Source organism: Clavispora lusitaniae, assembly GCF_014636115.1.
Source record: "Clavispora lusitaniae strain FDAARGOS_655 chromosome Unknown tig00000003_pilon, whole genome shotgun sequence".
Classification (NCBI taxonomy): Eukaryota; Fungi; Ascomycota; class Pichiomycetes; order Serinales; family Metschnikowiaceae; genus Clavispora; species Clavispora lusitaniae.
Window position 1 is genome coordinate 1,473,769 of NW_027093975.1, and position 17,142 is coordinate 1,490,910.

The 17,142-nt window shown below is 41.3% G+C and overlaps 6 protein-coding genes across 6 annotated transcripts; 4 read left to right on the forward strand and 2 right to left on the reverse strand. All coding sequences in view use genetic code 12, as the record gives it.

Annotated features, from left to right (window-relative positions):
- Positions 1-208: 208 nt before the first annotated feature.
- On the forward strand, positions 209-3,142 carry FOB63_000682 (uncharacterized protein; the record flags this gene model as incomplete). The annotated part of the gene is made up of 1 exon (XM_002619524.2): positions 209-3,142. One exon carries the CDS (start codon positions 209-211, stop codon positions 3,140-3,142), a length of 2,934 nt encoding a protein of 977 aa, XP_002619570.2.
- A 96-nt stretch (positions 3,143-3,238) lies between these two features.
- Positions 3,239-4,942, reverse strand: FOB63_000683 (uncharacterized protein; the record flags this gene model as incomplete). The annotated part of the gene is made up of 1 exon (XM_002619525.2): positions 3,239-4,942. One exon carries the CDS (start codon positions 4,940-4,942, stop codon positions 3,239-3,241), a length of 1,704 nt encoding a protein of 567 aa, XP_002619571.2.
- Positions 4,943-5,292: 350 nt separating this feature from the next.
- FOB63_000684 (PIG-S family GPI transamidase component) lies at positions 5,293-6,900 on the forward strand (the record flags this gene model as incomplete). The annotated part of the gene is made up of 1 exon (XM_002619526.2): positions 5,293-6,900. The coding sequence occupies one exon, from the start codon at positions 5,293-5,295 to the stop codon at positions 6,898-6,900; it is 1,608 nt and encodes a 535-aa protein (XP_002619572.2).
- A 1,198-nt stretch (positions 6,901-8,098) lies between these two features.
- BUD5 (Ras family guanine nucleotide exchange factor) lies at positions 8,099-12,289 on the forward strand (the record flags this gene model as incomplete). Its single annotated transcript, XM_002619528.2, has 1 exon — positions 8,099-12,289. One exon carries the CDS (start codon positions 8,099-8,101, stop codon positions 12,287-12,289), a length of 4,191 nt encoding a protein of 1,396 aa, XP_002619574.2.
- A 541-nt stretch (positions 12,290-12,830) lies between these two features.
- On the forward strand, positions 12,831-15,245 carry ACO2 (aconitate hydratase; the record flags this gene model as incomplete). The annotated part of the gene is made up of 1 exon (XM_002619529.2): positions 12,831-15,245. The coding sequence occupies one exon, from the start codon at positions 12,831-12,833 to the stop codon at positions 15,243-15,245; it is 2,415 nt and encodes an 804-aa protein (XP_002619575.2).
- Positions 15,246-15,453: 208 nt separating this feature from the next.
- On the reverse strand, positions 15,454-16,989 carry VMA2 (H(+)-transporting V1 sector ATPase subunit B; the record flags this gene model as incomplete). The annotated part of the gene is made up of 1 exon (XM_002619530.2): positions 15,454-16,989. The coding sequence occupies one exon, from the start codon at positions 16,987-16,989 to the stop codon at positions 15,454-15,456; it is 1,536 nt and encodes a 511-aa protein (XP_002619576.1).
- Between the last annotated feature and the right edge of the window lie 153 nt (positions 16,990-17,142).

Here is a 17,142-nt window from a genome sequence, read left to right on the forward strand (position 1 = left end):
TTTCTCATTGTTTCTCCTAATCAAACAAACTGCACGCATAACTTGTGCCTAACTTGGATTCCCCATCTTCTTTCCCTGTCTCTGTACGGCTACATCTCGCTCCCTGGGTTCGATCTCGCTTCCCTGGTCGGTTCTTGTTGTCGTTCCTGTTCTCCCAGTTCCAGAAACTTCTGGCTCGGTGCCCCGAGTGGCCAGTTTCTTGTCGAAAATGAATCTGCCGGCGAGAAAATTTAAACCGTCCAGCCCATCGCCACTTGCTACGACACAAGAAGCGCAAAGACACGGCGCTGTACACCAGCAACCAGTATCTCCATCCCCACTGCCTCTGCTTTCCGAAGAATTTTACGACTACAGCGGGCCGCTTGAGGAAACCGACAATGACCACGACTCTTTTGCCCAGAAATCCATCCCCCAGACCCTCCTTGACAAGCTCGTGACTTTCCCGCTTTTCAAAGATGCACCTAAATCGTTCCACACCAAAGTAGGCGCTAAGCTCAAACTCGTCCAGTATCACCCACAAGAGTACATCATCAAGGAAGGCGATCCGGCCATGTCCATGTACTGGATCCTAAAAGGCACAGTGAGTGTGACCTCGACAGATGGCGAGTCTGTCTATGCTGAGTTGGCGCCGGGAGCCTTTTTTGGCGAAATCGGCATTTTGTTCAACAGGCCCAGAACTGCCACCGTAGTGGCACGCCAGCGTGTCTTGGTTGGGGTTCTCACCGCAGATGCCCTTAATGTGGTGCTCCGTCTGTACCCTTTGATTGAGCGGCGCATTCGGGACGAAGCACAAGAGAGATTGGCTATGCACGAGAAAAAGAACAAGGCGGAAATGCCTATACTCAAACCAAGCAAGTCTCCGGCGCCTAACTCTGGGGCACATTTTCACTCGCTGCACGCTCCTGCTTCTCCCGGGTCGTTAGAACCGCTGCCCTTATCTCAGATCGTGAATGCTTCTCAAAAAGCATCCTCGCCGTTAGATGCGGTCCTGGCTGATAATGTTGACCAAACTGTGTCCATTCAAGATTTCATCAAGAGTGTTCCTATATTCAAGAACCTTCCCTCTCATATAATCCATAAAGTGGCCTTAGATGTGGAACCACTCAACTTTACACCTTTTGAATACATTGTTCGCAAAGGGGATTTAGGCTCGGACATATATTTTGTCACAAATGGTGAGGTTGAAGTGGTGGATTACAGAGGTGAAAACAAAAATATGGAGCAAGTGTTAGCTCGCTTGAAATGGGGCTCTTACTTTGGCGAAATGTCTTTCTTGGAGTACCTTCAGGGCAATGAGAATGTGCCAAGAAGTGCAACGATTCGTTCTGTCACATCTGTGGAACTTATTGTCATTCGCTCAGATCAGTTGAAAAGCATATGTGCACAGTATCCCACTATTGCTGATCAAATACGCCATACCGCCCATGAACGAAAAAACTCCAACCAAACAGCACAGTCCCCGAACCCACTGGTTCTATCACTTGGATTTAACACACAGAGTTTTTCCACTCGCCGATTTTCGTCTCCTTCAATATCTTCGCTACTGGCAGAATCTGCTGATGCTCCAGTAGCTTCAATCGTTTCAACTTCTGATGGCGAGGAAGTAAAACGACCGCTTGTTGCTCCTAAGCCCACGTTGTTCAACCCCAACTGGGGATTTTTCAACGCGGGTGATAGCCGAGTGCCTGTTTCGAAATCTGTTTCTCCTGTTTCTTTCAGCGATCAAGATTTACCATTTACCAAACCTATCTTAACAAAGCATTCGAGCGACGATGCAGTGCGTTTTCGTAAAAGAAAGCTGTTTAGCGGTGCTGTTTCTCCTTCGCAAAGGTTACCAGAAGGTCCCTTAGATATTTCCCTCCCACCTATGAACCCATCAGATACTCTCAACACTTTTTTACCTCCTGGAAGAAAACAGCCATTCCAGTATATGCCTCATTGCAAAAGAGTTAAATTAGCTAATTTGGCAGGCCGAAGAAGATCGTCAGTTTTGGTAAGCACTGGTTCTATTCCTGACAAGATTCTTCTAAAAGTTTTTGAGTATTTACTGTTGCCCGAATTGATGAAATTGAGGGCAATAAGTAGACGTTGGAGACAGCTCTTATATGTTGCACCAAATCTTTTTAAGCGCTTGGATCTAACGCCGTGGAATACTTCTGTTGACGACGATGCGCTAATATCAATAACAGACTTTGTTGGATCTCGCCCGGAGTACATTGACATATCAAACTGCTTTCACATTACCGATGAAGGTTTTAGTTATATGGTTAGCGAAATTGGAATGTCAGGCAAAATCAAAGTTTTGAAAATGCGTTCCATATGGGAGGTGAGTGCAATGGCAATAATGGATTTGACATCCCCGTCTGTTGGAAGATATTTAGAAGAAGTTGATTTCTCAAACTGTCGTAAAGTTAATGACAGTGTTATTGAGAGGTTGATTGGATGGGTCAACGATGATCAGCTTCAAGCAACAAATGTGGAGAGTGGATATCACCACGGCGATACAGGTTCAAAGAATCTTAAAGTTTTGAACCTTGGTTATTGTAAGCATTTGACTGACAATATCATGTATCACATATCCATGCATGCCAATCTTCGTCTAGAGAGTTTGGATCTAACACGATGTACCACTATTACTAATGCGGGCTTTCAGTACTGGACGTATAGAAACTTTCCAAATTTGAAGAAGTTGTCTTTGAAGGATTGCACATTTTTAACCGAGAAGGCAGTTATTTCTTTGGCCAACGCTGCTCCCAACTTGGAAATATTAGATTTGAATTTCTGCTGTGCATTACTGGACATTGCAATCGAAGTTTTATGTTTGGGTTGCCACAAGATACGGGAGCTAGATCTTTCCTTTTGTGGCTCTGCTGTCAGTGACTCTTCTTTGTATGCGATTTCGCTTCATCTAAACAACTTGGAAAAGTTGGTCGTTAAGGGATGTGTCAGGGTCACGAGGGCAGGAGTTGATGCATTATTGAGTGGCTATTCTCCTTTGACTTACATCAACATAAGCCAGTGCAGAAATGCACATATATACCCAGGGGGTATACCAGCACAAACTTTTCAGGTGAACCCAGAAACGAAATCCGCGTTTGTAAGCGCTGGACCAGTTCAAAAGGTTATTGAAATTGTTCTATGAAAAATCTTTGTGGTGGTCACCTCTTTTTCACTTCGTTTCTTTAGTTCTATGTTTTAATGACTTATGTATTATATTGATTCTTTTTATTTTAACGATTTATCTTCGCTTCTTTCCTTTGCTCTTATCTTCAAAGTCGATAAACGCTATTGGTACGCCTTTATTCTTCAAATAATCGACAATAGCTGGTCCATGGGGGCCTTGAACCATAACCTCAGTAAGAGCAGGATTGTGAACAGATTGATTGATAGCCGTAGAGCCTGAGCACAAGTTCTTTAAGTCTTCGGCTAATACTTGGGGCTTGATAAAGAAAGTTTCGAAGTTCACAATGCTGGTTGTCTTCTTACGTCCCAAAACATTTTGCGTAAGAATCTTCACCTTAGGGGGTTCCCCCTTGTGAACAGGGGTAGATCTACTCATCTCCTCTCCTGGACTCAAGACACAGTAATTAGATGAAAATTTCTTCAAAAACGCATCAAAAAGTTTATCACGAGGGAGTGATTCCTCGGTACCTCCAATTAAGGATAACAATACTTCGTCCAAGCGTATCATCTTGGGGTTGTTTTTGTTTGGCAACAGTGAAACCTTGATGTACTCGTTCAAGATTGTTTTGAGTTCCTGCTTCGTATATAGCCTTTGGAAATCTTTATCTAATTTGTTGAAGATCATTCTTGCTTTGTTATTTGGCTTGTACAATGACACGACAGATAACTTTTTTTCAGAGTCCTTCTTGCTAGGAGTTGGTCCAGTCTTCGAATCCTCCATGGTTTTATGCGGTACAAAGTTGGCCACAACTTCTGGGCTAATTGTGATGGCAGTCACAACTACATCGTCACCTTTCCCTTTCAAAGTAAGATAGTTCATCTTTTCCAAGGCTTTAAGGTACTTTGCAGTCTTCTTCCACGACGACTTTTTGATGTTGCAATACTTGGGATCCATGCGAGGGAAGCATTTGAGGATCTCAGACATGATTTTGGATGCAGTTATTGGGCATTCGATTTTCGATTGCTTGACGCACTGAATGAAGGCTCTGATGAAGAAATTATCGATGTCCTCAATTGCAAGTTCTTCCTCTGTAATATCGGTTTCGTTTCCTTGTTCAAGTGGGGTCTCATTTCTAGGTGGCTGCTCTCCAATCTCCTGTGCTGCTGTCTCGTCTGCGAGAGAAACCTCAGCAATACTTTCAGTGGTGGAGTCGATTGCCAGAGGCTTCACATTATTTACCTCAGAAGGGATGACGACGTCGCGGTCATACAATTTGAAAAGCTCGTCATCAAGAGAATGGATTATTGTGACAGCGACGCCTCTTCTGTCCACCACATCATCAAACTGGGTCATGTTGAGAGAGCAATGGCCAATTGCTTTGATCACCGTTGGATTCTTGTAGCAAGAGACACCCACTAGGGTTCCTTTTGTGGCTCTTTTGTCGAAGGGCGGTATGCAACCAGGTAACATCAAATTGGCAAAATTCATCAACCGCTCGATGGTAGGTTCGTTAGTGAGAATGATTGGAAGAAGGTAAGCGGCTTTCCACAATGTATATATGGTAGGATAAATTGGATGATCCCTTGGTTTGAACCATAGTGGCTTTTCTTCTGTGTCATAGTAAATTATTCCTTTATGGCCTTGGATACTTTGGTATGAGCTTTGCTTGATGGTTGCTGGAAGGAGAGCATGCTCGTCTTCTTTGGATAAACTGGCTTTATCAATGTCATATTCAGTACATATTGAGGTTAGGAGATTGCGCCTTTCAGAGGATTTGATGTTAGCTGAAGGCTTTGGCTGTGGCGGCTTCTTAAACATAAGAAAAGAAGTATCGAGAATTGGCTTCGCGCGACTGGTAAAGATGTGAGTGGTAATTTTTTGATCAGCACAAGAATGGAAAAGGTCTAGAGGCGAAAATCGTTAATGGGTAGGCTCTATGTGTGTTTTCCTTCTTTGTAATTTTGGATCGGAAAGGTATTGTTAAACTTCGTAGGCATGTTCACATTTTCAAAGTTTCTGGCAATACACAAACAAAATCCATTAAAAAGTGCAAATTATCATAGTATCCAAAGGTACAAAACTCCCCATACATTCAGATCTATTCAAACATTGCACTTGAAGAAGATAATAAAGGAAATATATTGAATAACACTACTTGGAGGAAGCCAATGAACAATATTGGAAACTTTGCCTATTACAAGAAAGAAAGTGTGAGGTGTATTTTCCTAACCGCGACTGAACTTTTGATATCATATATCAACTTGACTATGACTACGTCACAAGAAGTGCCTTACATCACTAAGGCAAGACGCAGTATCATATTTGGGGTACTCCTCTTCATCTTGTCTTGTGGTGTTCCGTTGTTTTTATACACAACTCTGATCCATCGTGCTGAGTTACCAAGCCATGAAGTGGAAGCAAAGATAAACAGCTTCCGTGATTTAGTAAGATTTAATATCCCGGTGTACGTTCGAATCGACCCATCACATGAATCTTTGGTTCAAGAGTGGCAAGACTCTCTCGATTCTCGGAACAACAATGATGGCTTGGGTGGAAAATGGTCATTACAGTTGAAACTACAAGACGAGGAGGCTTTGAAGAATGAAGTCTATACTTTGGACGCCAACATTGTATCAACATCAGACCAAAACTCCTACAAAGTCTCATCGAGCTCTGGAAACATTAGTTTGAACGTTGAACCTACGGCAAATGGAAGTGAGTTTGTGACTAATGTATTATTGAATAGCATTTTCGGAGATGAACGCAAACAAATACTATCGATTCTCGGAATCAAAGAAGACGAAAAGGACTCGGATATTGTTTTCCCATATTCAAACACATACAATGTTGTTTTCAATCTATTTGTTGAAAATGGTAGACCGGTGGAATGGGACGTTGAATCAGCTATTCAAGCTATGAATCCTGTTTTCGACGCTCTTTCTAATTATGCAAACTTCAAAATCAGCACCCAAGTCCAGTTGTACTCCAAGTTGGGAAGTTCTACTCGTTATGCGGAAGATTTGAAAGCAAACATTATACCAAAGAGCGAATTATCTACATTTATCAACTTTGGAGACTGGAACTTGATCACACATGATATAAACCCTTCTATTAACTTCATCTTATACTTTTCCAAAAGCAACTACGAAAAGGTTCCGTTGCTTGTTGAAGGTTCGAATACCAACTCATTCTTAATTCCACAATGGGGCGGTGTTTACATCTACAACAGAAAAATGCCCATTATTAATGATACCATTTTCAAATTGAATACCTACGAATTGCAACCTATTTTTGAGATTTTCACATCCCAATTGTTTGAGTTGTTTGGTGTACCTAAAAATTCCGAATCGCCTTGGATTCGCATTGACTCGTTGAATAGGGTAATTGCACTCAAAAATTTGAAGCGTTCTTTGGAGAACTTGTCGTCATTAATTAAATTGTCGACTTCTTTGAATGAGATCTCTATTCCTGAGTCTACAAAGTTCCACACTGAACAAGCTTTAGCATACTACGATCAAGCTATGACCGAATTGGCAAATCTGCATTTTGAAGAAGCTATAGTTTTGGCCAGTAAAAGTGTTGAAAGTTCCGATAAAGCTTTTTTTGAAAAGGAAATGGTACAACAAGCATACTTCCCGAGCGAACACAAGCTTGCTGTTTTTCTGCCATTATTAGGACCCCTTTGTACTATTGTTTTGATAGGGTTCCTCAGCACCGTCAAAGACATGAAATCTAAGAAGCAAGGGCCAAAGAAAGTCCAAGATAAAGATGAATAATGTACATTAATAAATTAAAAGGCATCTTCACGGTATAAGCACATGCGGTGATTCTTTTCCAACGATACAGTGAATAGCGATCCTGGCATTTATTCTGGATTCTACTACATTGGATCTTTCTCTCATAAACTTGCATAGTGTAACCAGTAACCGTATTTTGTGGGACACTAGTAGCATAACCATTCATGTCGACTCGGAAGGCATTCGCAGATACGAAAACTACACAACTTCACATCAGAACTTATATATCGTAATTATGCAATTAGAATTAGTGGCACATTTACAACTTCGGACAATAGTAGAGAATAGTGGAGCAAATCATGCAAGCTAATTGATTCATTGGGGCCAAGAACAAAACTGCGATATTTTTACCCGTTTGATATACTATGATTAGGCTTGTGATATAACGTACGAACTGGAACAAATGAATAATAGTCTAGAATCAAAAGTCATAGTTCCATTCCAATCTATCCAGATGCTCTGCGAGATACGATTTTGCATGCTTTTTTTTTTTTTTTTTTTACATATCTATGCATCGGTTATTGACCAAGTATATTCCGGTCCGACTAGGCCAGAGCGCGTCCGGAGAGAGACAAACCGGTGCCGGAATTAGTATTCACGTGATACGAAGCATCTAAATGTGGTTTCAAGAGAAGGAGGTGTGAGGTTCGTCTTTGTTGTAAGTAGGAGCAACCCCCTTAAAGCTTTCCCTTTGATTTAAAATTCTCGGATTTTTAGAATTTTCAAGTTTTTTGCATGCATTCGACGTTATATCGTCCACGGCAGACTGAAGTCTTGTTGAGACGCGTCTCGTCAGACACAAGAGGGCAAAATGTTTAGAGAGACAAAAATGCCCTCAGCGTTTGCACTTCGGTTTGGATTTTGTATAAGAAAGAAGAGTAACCTCGGATACTATCGCAGCCAGACGTTTTTTTTTTTTTTTTGGATTTTATTTTTATCTGTTTGGCATGGTTAAGTACATTTCTGATCGATACGCATCCTGCAGTTTATCTAGATTTCAAGAATCGAGTTCCTTTCAGCACATAGCCCGCCTAAGTGAATATTGTCAACACAAGCAGTGCACCAAGGCTTTGAAATCAATTTCTAAGGATCAAGTCATTTTCTGCATCTAGCTGTTTTACCATCACACTCTTCGAACTAAATTACTATTTTCGGTGAAGATCGGTTTAAAGTTAGCATGGAACATCCTCGCTATAGCGTTTCATCAAGTGTTTATTCGCCTCTAGACAGTGAATTTGATATTAACATTGGCAAAAGAAAAACTAGGGAGGGTACTAAATTCAACGCAGATGCATTCGGTCTGGATTACAACAGTTCAGAAACCAGTGGAGATGAGTTACAATCACCGAAACGTTCAAACCAGACACTTGATAGCTATTTTACCGCCCACGAGAGTCCAAGCTTCACGTCAATAAACAAGTCTCTTCTACGGACAGAGTCGGGTGATCCAAGCTTCCCAGATTTAAACGCTACGCCTCGCTTGAATGAAGACGACCTACAAAGAAACGACGAGACTCCAATGTTAAATGCATATTCAGAGGAGAGACCATTAATAGACGAAACCCCTAAGTTGGCGTCCTTGGAATACAGAGAAGATCCCTTAGAGGATGCTGAGAAAGAGGAGGTTGCTCTTGATAAAACTTTCAACAGACTTTCTTCCACTTTGAAAAACACAAGGTACTCGGCAACGGACGAGTCTTATAGATTCCACACAAATTTTCTGATGAATGTGAAAAATGCAAATTCAACTAATGCTGCAGCAAATCTGAGAACTAGCACATACTACAAGAAGATTCACTCGAAACCGCCAGAGGATAACGAATCGTACTACACAAATGATTCAAATAGAAACTCGTATAAAAGCAACGAGTACTGCCCATCGGAAAATAATTTCCATGTTGCCTCTGGCTTTCATAGACCTCGGAGCCCTCCACAATCACCAACCAGTGCAAGCAAATCCATTACTCCGTCAAAGAAAGAATTTCCTTCTAGACAGCAACTGATGAACGGAGGACTCAATATATCATTCAAAGACTCTGATTCTTCACCTAATCACACTCATAATGGTGATACAACACTAGACTCTGAATTCTCCAAGACAGCATTAGAAAGTGCATCCACCAGTTATGAAAAACTGGCCCAAGATTTGGATCAGGATGAAGATATGTCTGTACTTTTTATCAGGGCTTTACACCCATTCGTGCCTGATGAATCGGAAGCAGACAATTCTGTATGCTTATCATTTGAGAAAGGTGATATAGCCTTCGTTCATACGATAGAAGACTCAGGTTGGGGCGAAGTAACTTTAATTGAAACTTTAGATCGTGGTTGGATCCCCATGAATTATTTCACGATGGCCGTGGATACAACTAATGAATTAGGAGAGGATGATACGGCCCACTCCTTACAATATTCCCGTTATTTGGCTCCGCTACTTGATTCATGTGGCAGATTCTTACTGAATCCTTTGTCCCACACTACAAAGTATGGAAAGATAACTTTTTCCATCAAAACAATAAACTCTGTCCGAGATGGAGTACGCTTCTTGCTTCAAGAGACAGATTGTTTATCGAGATCCAATGAGGTTGTCATCAAGCGACAAGTGGTTAGGAAAGCTCGTAAGTCTTTGCTTTCAGATTGGTACACCTTGATGTCGAAAGCGAACGAGTATAAAGGCACATCCAACTTTGACAGGATTGAAATTTTGATGCTTCTTGTATTCCAGGTGGTTCGTAAAGGCACACGATTCTTTGAAATTTGGGCCCAGGAAAGCAACGAGATAATCAGAAGGAAGACAGAACAGAGATTACAGGAGGATTTGAACAACTATCCTCTCCTATCTTCACCTCCGATGGCCAAACAAAGAGTGACTGAAATTAATGGCGTTTTGTATTCGTATTTGGCGCTTTTAATTGGAAGGTTAGATATGATTGAGCATAATTCAGCAGGTTGTGAAATGCTCGAGACTGTTGCGCATCAAATAATTTTGCTTCTCAGAGAATTATTGTACATCTCCAAAACTGGCTCAGACTATTCTTTGCAGAAAGCCACTGATTTGGATTCATCGCTAGACGCTCTTTTGTCCCTTGTGAGTGATTTAGTTACTGGTGTGAAATGCTTGGTAACTTCCACGACTAGAGAGTCAAAAAATTACGAGTTTTTGGGTTCGGTACAAGATAACAATAACTACTCATACACATCAGAGGGAAAGTTTCTCATTCAAGTGGCTTCTAAGATGATCCTGGCAATTGGGGAAACTATCATTTCAGTTAAAACACTTTTTGAAACTGTGGGGGATTTCAGATTAAGTTCAGAGCGTGCTTATCCAGAATATTCTCGCATGCGAATTGAGCCTGAAGAGTTTATCAAAAAATGTTCAGTGGGAATGGTAAAGTCGATGTCTATCAAAAACATGGATTTGAGGACAATGAAAAAACAGAATCCTAAAAGCGCTAGCAGATATTCCATGTTTAGATCTGGATCTGGTGTTTCTGGAAGTATGGGAATTACACCCACCGGCGTCGACATACTTCATAAAGTCATGCTAACAGACGACACCTCTACTTCCTTTGGTCAAGATTCTGAAGAGTTCAAAAGATTTATGAGCGACTCAAAAGTGGAGAATGACAACTTTACAATAAAAGATGAACTTCTTGTGGATGCTAATGGAAACTTACTTGGCGCTTCATTCAAAGGATTAGTTTACACGTTAACTAATGAAGTCTCCCCACCAGAATACTTCTTCATATCCACTTTCTTTATGTGCTTTCGAAGATTTGCCAACGGTTTTGATTTGATTGAGGCATTAATCCACAGATTTGATGCTTCCCATGAGCATGTCAAAGCATCTGAACTTGAAGATGCTCTGTTGAACGTAAAATTGAAAAACAGAAGAAGATTAATATGCAAAATGTTTCAAATATGGATGGAGTCTTACTGGTCACATGAGGATGATGCCCAATACTTATCTACATTGGTCAACTTTTTCAACGAAGGTGTTTTTCTGTATTTGCCCATGGAAGCTATGAAGTTAATCGAAGTTGCATCACATCTCATTTCTAGGGATGTACTGCTCGCCCATACCCAGTTGAAAAACAGAAGTATTACATTAGCAAAGTACGAAAGAAAAGAGTCCTCGTCCTTCATGAAAAAAAGGGACTCTGATGCATCAATCGAATCGCGCTACTCGATGGTTGATGGTTATGAGTTGACAAAGATTAACACAAACAGCTCCGTTGCAAGTTCCTTGAAGTCAATGACGTTGCCAATACCTCTTGGCGTCAGCAGTCAAACCACTACAGCGAACTCTTTGTTAACAAAGGGCCAACTCAACACAATTGAAAATGTGGTGAGAACATATCGTGAGATCCTCGGGGAAAGTTGGTGTCCTATTGGGTACATCAAGTCAAAGCACTTTACGCCAATTCCTCTTCCTCGTCTTTTACCCAATTGGTATTCCCTTTGTGAGCAAAGCTGGGTCTTGACAAACTATAGACCAAATTTGCTCGATTTCAATGGATTGGAATTGGCAAAACAATTTACACTCATTGAGTCAGAAATATTCCGATCTATTCAACCAGAAGAATTATTGAATGGTAACTTCACCGCCGAAAAAGCGCATTTGAAGCTAGCTTCTAACGTCCGGTTATCTCTATTATTTACAAATTGTTTATCTGATTACGTTTTGGAATCGATATTGCAACCACAGATCAACCATAAGATACGGGTAAACATTGTGAAAACATGGCTAAAAGTAGCCATTTCGTGTCTCTACTTGAGGAACTTCAACTCTCTTGCAGCTATCATCACTTCGATGCAATCTCATTTGATTACTAGATTGACAAAAGTGTGGAGTGACTTGTCTGAGAAGTATACTACGCTATTTGAGTATCTCAGTGGCGTGATTCATCCAGATAAGAACTACAGTGTCTATCGATCAAAATTGAAAAAGTTTCTTTTGTCGAACGAGTACAATATACCTGTTGTACCTTACTTTTCATTATTTCTACAGGATTTGACATTTGTGAGTGATGGAAACCCAAATTTCAGGAAAGCCAACACATTTTTGAACCAAAAATTAATCAATATCGACAAGTATTTGAAGATATCAAGAGTTATAGCTGATATTGAGTGCTTGCAAATCCCATATTCTGAACCAGAGGGCAAACACAGAAGAGGCAGTTTGTTCTCAATAAACCTGTCAAAAGCCACTGGTGAAGACTACACTATTGCGACAGTGCCCGCACTACAAGAATTGATTTTGTTGGAGTTGTGGAAAATTCTGCAACAGAACAAGGCAGACGAAGATAGGGCATGGAAATTGAGTTGTGAAATTCAACCAAGAGACCTTTCTCAACAAACACTTTAGTATACTAGTGCACATAGACAGAAAATACAATATGGTGCAACTTGTATCTACATATTCGGAATGGGAAAAAAAAAAAAAAAGGGTATGAAAGATTTGAATAATCTTCATAGGCCAGTCGTCAGGTATTTAATCAGCGATGGACATAAAAGCAAGGTTTCTATGTAGCAAAAGAGTAAGTCTAATGCCCCAAACGATGCCCACGGAAATAGGTAGGTTCGACTTACTTGTCTGAGTTTTTTTGATCTATTGAAAGGATTATTTATTTCTTGATTGGTACAACTTACTGTAAAGACAGCCTGCAGATACAGTCAGAGTCTACAATCCGAGAGGGTCACGTGCGATAGTGAATGCGGCGCACTGTTAAAGTGACTCACACTTATCTAAAAGGGCCCCGCGCTCTATCTCAATAATCATAACTCTACACAAAACTATTGGCCGATATGTAGGACAGTCATAGTGCATGTCGTGAAAAATTTCCAACACATTACCAGTACAATTCTTCTCATATTCCCAGTACCTTTGTCTTTTTAACTCTCGGGTCATGTTGTCAGCGAGGCGTTCATTAAGATCACCCGTATCTTTTATCAGAAGGTCGTTAGCTACCTCTAGCGATTTCGCTTCGGCATTCGAAGTTCCTCATGAGTACAAGTCAAGAACTCCACCTTATGCCAAATTGGTGGGAAATTTGCAAACAGTGCAAAAAGTTACAAATGGCAAACCTTTAACTTTGGCAGAAAAGATCTTGTACTCACATTTGGTGGATCCTGAAGAGACATTCGCACTGGTAAATGGTGATTTGGCTCAAGTCAGAGGTCAACAATACTTGAAGTTGAACCCTGACCGTGTTGCTATGCAAGATGCTTCGGCCCAAACTGCGCTTTTGCAATTTATGACTACTGGAATGTCTAGCACTGTTGTTCCCGCTTCTATTCACTGTGATCACTTGATTGTCGGAAAAGAGGGCGCAGATGCCGATTTGCCAAGTTCTATAGCTACCAACAAAGAAGTTTTTGATTTCTTGCAAAGTTGTGGTGAGAAGTACGGAATCCAGTTCTGGGGACCAGGTTCTGGTATTATTCACCAGATTGTTTTGGAGAACTTCTCTGTTCCTGGATTAATGATGTTGGGAACAGACTCCCACACGCCCAACGCTGGTGGCTTGGGAGCTATTGCAATCGGTGTTGGAGGTGCTGATGCTGTAGATGCCTTGACTGGAACTCCATGGGAATTGAAGGCTCCAAAAATATTGGGTGTTAAGTTGACAGGACAATTGAGTGGATGGTCCTCGCCAAAGGATGTTATCACCCACTTGGCTGGCCTTTTAACTGTTCGTGGAGGTACTGGCTACATTGTTGAATATTTTGGTGATGGTGTTGAGTCTTTATCTTGCACGGGAATGGCCACTATATGTAATATGGGTGCCGAAATCGGTGCCACTACATCTACTTTCCCATATCAAGAAGCTCATCGCCGCTACTTGGTACAAACAGGCCGTGCCCCCATTGCAGACGCTGCTGATGTGGCATTGAATAAGTTTGGGTATTTGAAGGCTGATGAAAATGCTCAGTACGATAAGGTTATTGAAATTGACTTGTCTAGTTTGGAGCCTCATGTTAATGGACCATTCACCCCTGACTTGTCTACCCCCATCTCCAAATTTGGTCAAACTGCAAAGGAGGAAAGTTGGCCTTCAAAGGTCAGTGCTGGTTTGATTGGATCTTGTACTAATTCTTCTTACCAAGATATGTCTCGTGCAGCATCCATCATCAGACAAGCAGAAGAAGCTGGGTTGAAGCCTAAAATTCCATTCTTTGTCACCCCAGGTTCCGAGCAAATTAGAGCTACCATAGAAAGAGATGGCTTGATTGATGTGTTCGAGCGTAATGGGGCCATCGTGTTGGCAAATGCTTGTGGTCCTTGTATTGGACAGTGGGACAGAACAGATGTATCCAAGGACTCGTCTGATTTCAATGCTATCTTCACTTCTTTCAACAGAAACTTCAGAGCCAGAAACGATGGTAACAGAAACACAATGAACTTCTTAACTTCTCCGGATGTTGTTACTGCAATGATTTATTCTGGTGATATGAACTATAACCCTGTCACGGACTCTATTGAAAAGGAAAACGGCGAGGCTTTTAAATTTGCACCACCAAAGGGTGAAGAATTGCCACATGACGGGTTTATCAAAGGACGCAGTGAGTTCTACCCAGAAGCCAACCCTCAACCAAAGCCAGAGGTCCAAATTAATGTTTCACCAGAGTCTGATAGATTGCAAATTTTGGAGCCTTTTGCACCTTGGTCTGGAGATGAACTTTCGACCACAGTTTTATTGAAGGTTGAGGGTAAATGTACCACGGATCACATCTCTGCAGCTGGTGTTTGGTTGAAATACAAGGGCCATCTAGAAAATATCTCAAACAACACGTTGATTGGTGCTGTTAACAAAGAAACTGGCGAGGTCAATAAGGCTTATGATTTGAATGGTGACGCCTACACTATACCTGATTTGATGATTAAATGGAAGGATGAAGGAAGACCATGGATTGTCGTTGCAGAACACAATTACGGTGAAGGTTCAGCTAGAGAACACGCTGCTATGTCCCCTAGATTCATGGGAGGCTCTATCATTTTGGTCAAGTCTTTCGCACGTATTCATGAAACCAACTTGAAGAAACAAGGTATGTTGCCCTTGACTTTTGCTGATGAAAGCGATTACGACAAGATTTCTGCCGGAGACCAATTGACTACTGTGGACTTGAAGGACATGGTGGCCAAGAACGGTGATAACGGTGGCGTCTTAAAGGTTAAGGTGACCAAGAGGGATGGATCTGAGTTTGAGATTTTGTGCAAGCACACAATGTCCAAGGACCAGATTGATTTCTTCAAGGCAGGTTCTGCCATCAACTACATTGGAAACTTGAAGAAGCAACAAGCAGCAGAATCATCTGCTTGATTATATACCATAGTATAAGCTTTAAGCATTGCATACACGAAGAATGAAATTAAACTAAACGTTCTTTTTAGAGTTTCTGCACTCACATCAGCCATACAGATGTCTAAAGACTGACTTCACTGCAATTTGTGGGAAATATAAAGAGTTACGTATTGATGCTTGGAACTAAATGTTTGATAAGAGAAGTGAATTCAAAAGAGCACAAAATCTAAGCGTCAATCAAGTCGTGAGACTTGTCAACATTCTCTTCCTCCTCTTCCTCCTCATCGTCATCTTGGTCTCTAGCTCTTTCGTAGAATTCAGCCAAGATCTTAGGACTGATTCTGTTCAACATCTCCTTAGGGTAGATTCTCAACAACGACCAGGCGAGATCCAACGAGTCGAAAATAGATCTGTTCTCGTACGCACCTTGGGCAATGAAGTTCTTTTCAAACTTTTCCAAAAACTCCAACGACAATTTATCTTCAGTAGACAAAGCTTCCTCACCAACAACAGACTTCATGGCAGCAGCATCTCTACCAATGGCATATTTAGCATACAACTGGTTAGACACATCACCGTGGTCCTTTCTGGTCATGCCTTCACCAATGGCAGACTTCATTAAACGAGACAAAGAAGGCAAAACGTTAATAGGTGGGTAGATACCTCTGTTAGACAATTGACGGTCGACGAAAATTTGTCCTTCGGTAATGTAACCAGTCAAATCCGGAATTGGGTGAGTGATGTCATCGTTAGGCATGGTCAAAATCGGAATTTGAGTAATAGAACCGTTTCTTCCTTCAACTCTACCAGCTCTTTCGTAAATGGTAGACAAATCGGTGTACATGTAACCAGGGTAACCTCTTCTACCTGGGACTTCTTCTCTGGCAGCGGACACTTCTCTCAAAGCGTCAGCATAAGAAGACATATCAGTCAAAATGGTCAAAACGTGTCTCTCAGTTTGATAAGCCAAGTATTCGGCAGTTGTCAATGCTAATCTAGGAGTAATAATTCTTTCAATAGTAGGGTCATTGGCCAAGTTCAAGAACAAGGAAGTTCTTTCCAATGAACCATTCTCTTCGAAATCTTGCTTGAAGAATCTAGAAGTTTCCAAGTTGACACCCATAGCAGCGAAAACAATCGAGAAATTTTCTTCGTGGCCGTCGTGGACATCCTTGGTTGGTCTAACCAAACCTGCTTGTCTACAAATTTGGGCAGCAATTTCATTGTGAGGCAAACCGGAAGCAGAAAAGATCGGAATCTTCTGGCCTCTGGCAATGGAGTTCATGGTGTCAATAGCAGAAACACCAGTGGAAATCATTTCTTCAGGGTAAATACGGGCGTATGGGTTGATAGGAGAACCGTTAATGTCCAAGTAGTCCTCTGCAAAAATCTTTGGACCCTTGTCAATTGGACGACCGGAACCGTCAAAGACTCTACCCAACATATCCTCCGAGACAGCAATCTTCAAGTTCTCACCTGTAAATTCAACTCTGGTCTTCTTGATATCGATACCAGAAGTACCCTCGAAAACTTGGACAATAGCCTTGGAACCCCTGACTTCCAAAACTTGACCAGCTCTGGTAGTACCATCAGGCAAAGTCAAATTAACAATTTCGTTGAATTTTGGAAACTTCACATTGTCCAAAATCACCAAAGGACCATTGACACCACCAACGGTATTGTAGCTGATTCTTGGTTTAATCTTGAAGCCCTCGGTGACGGCTTTTTTGTTCAATTCGAACAATTCCTTGTCAGATAACATGCTATAAATTCAGGACAGTCGCTGATTCAATCTTAAGAAAATTTGGGGAGATGAAAGGCCGCGACCAAGAAGGATGTTATCAGGTTTCGACGATAATTAGATTGTGGCCGAGATATTAGCGGTATGAAATTTACTCGCACTTCGTGCTCAGGA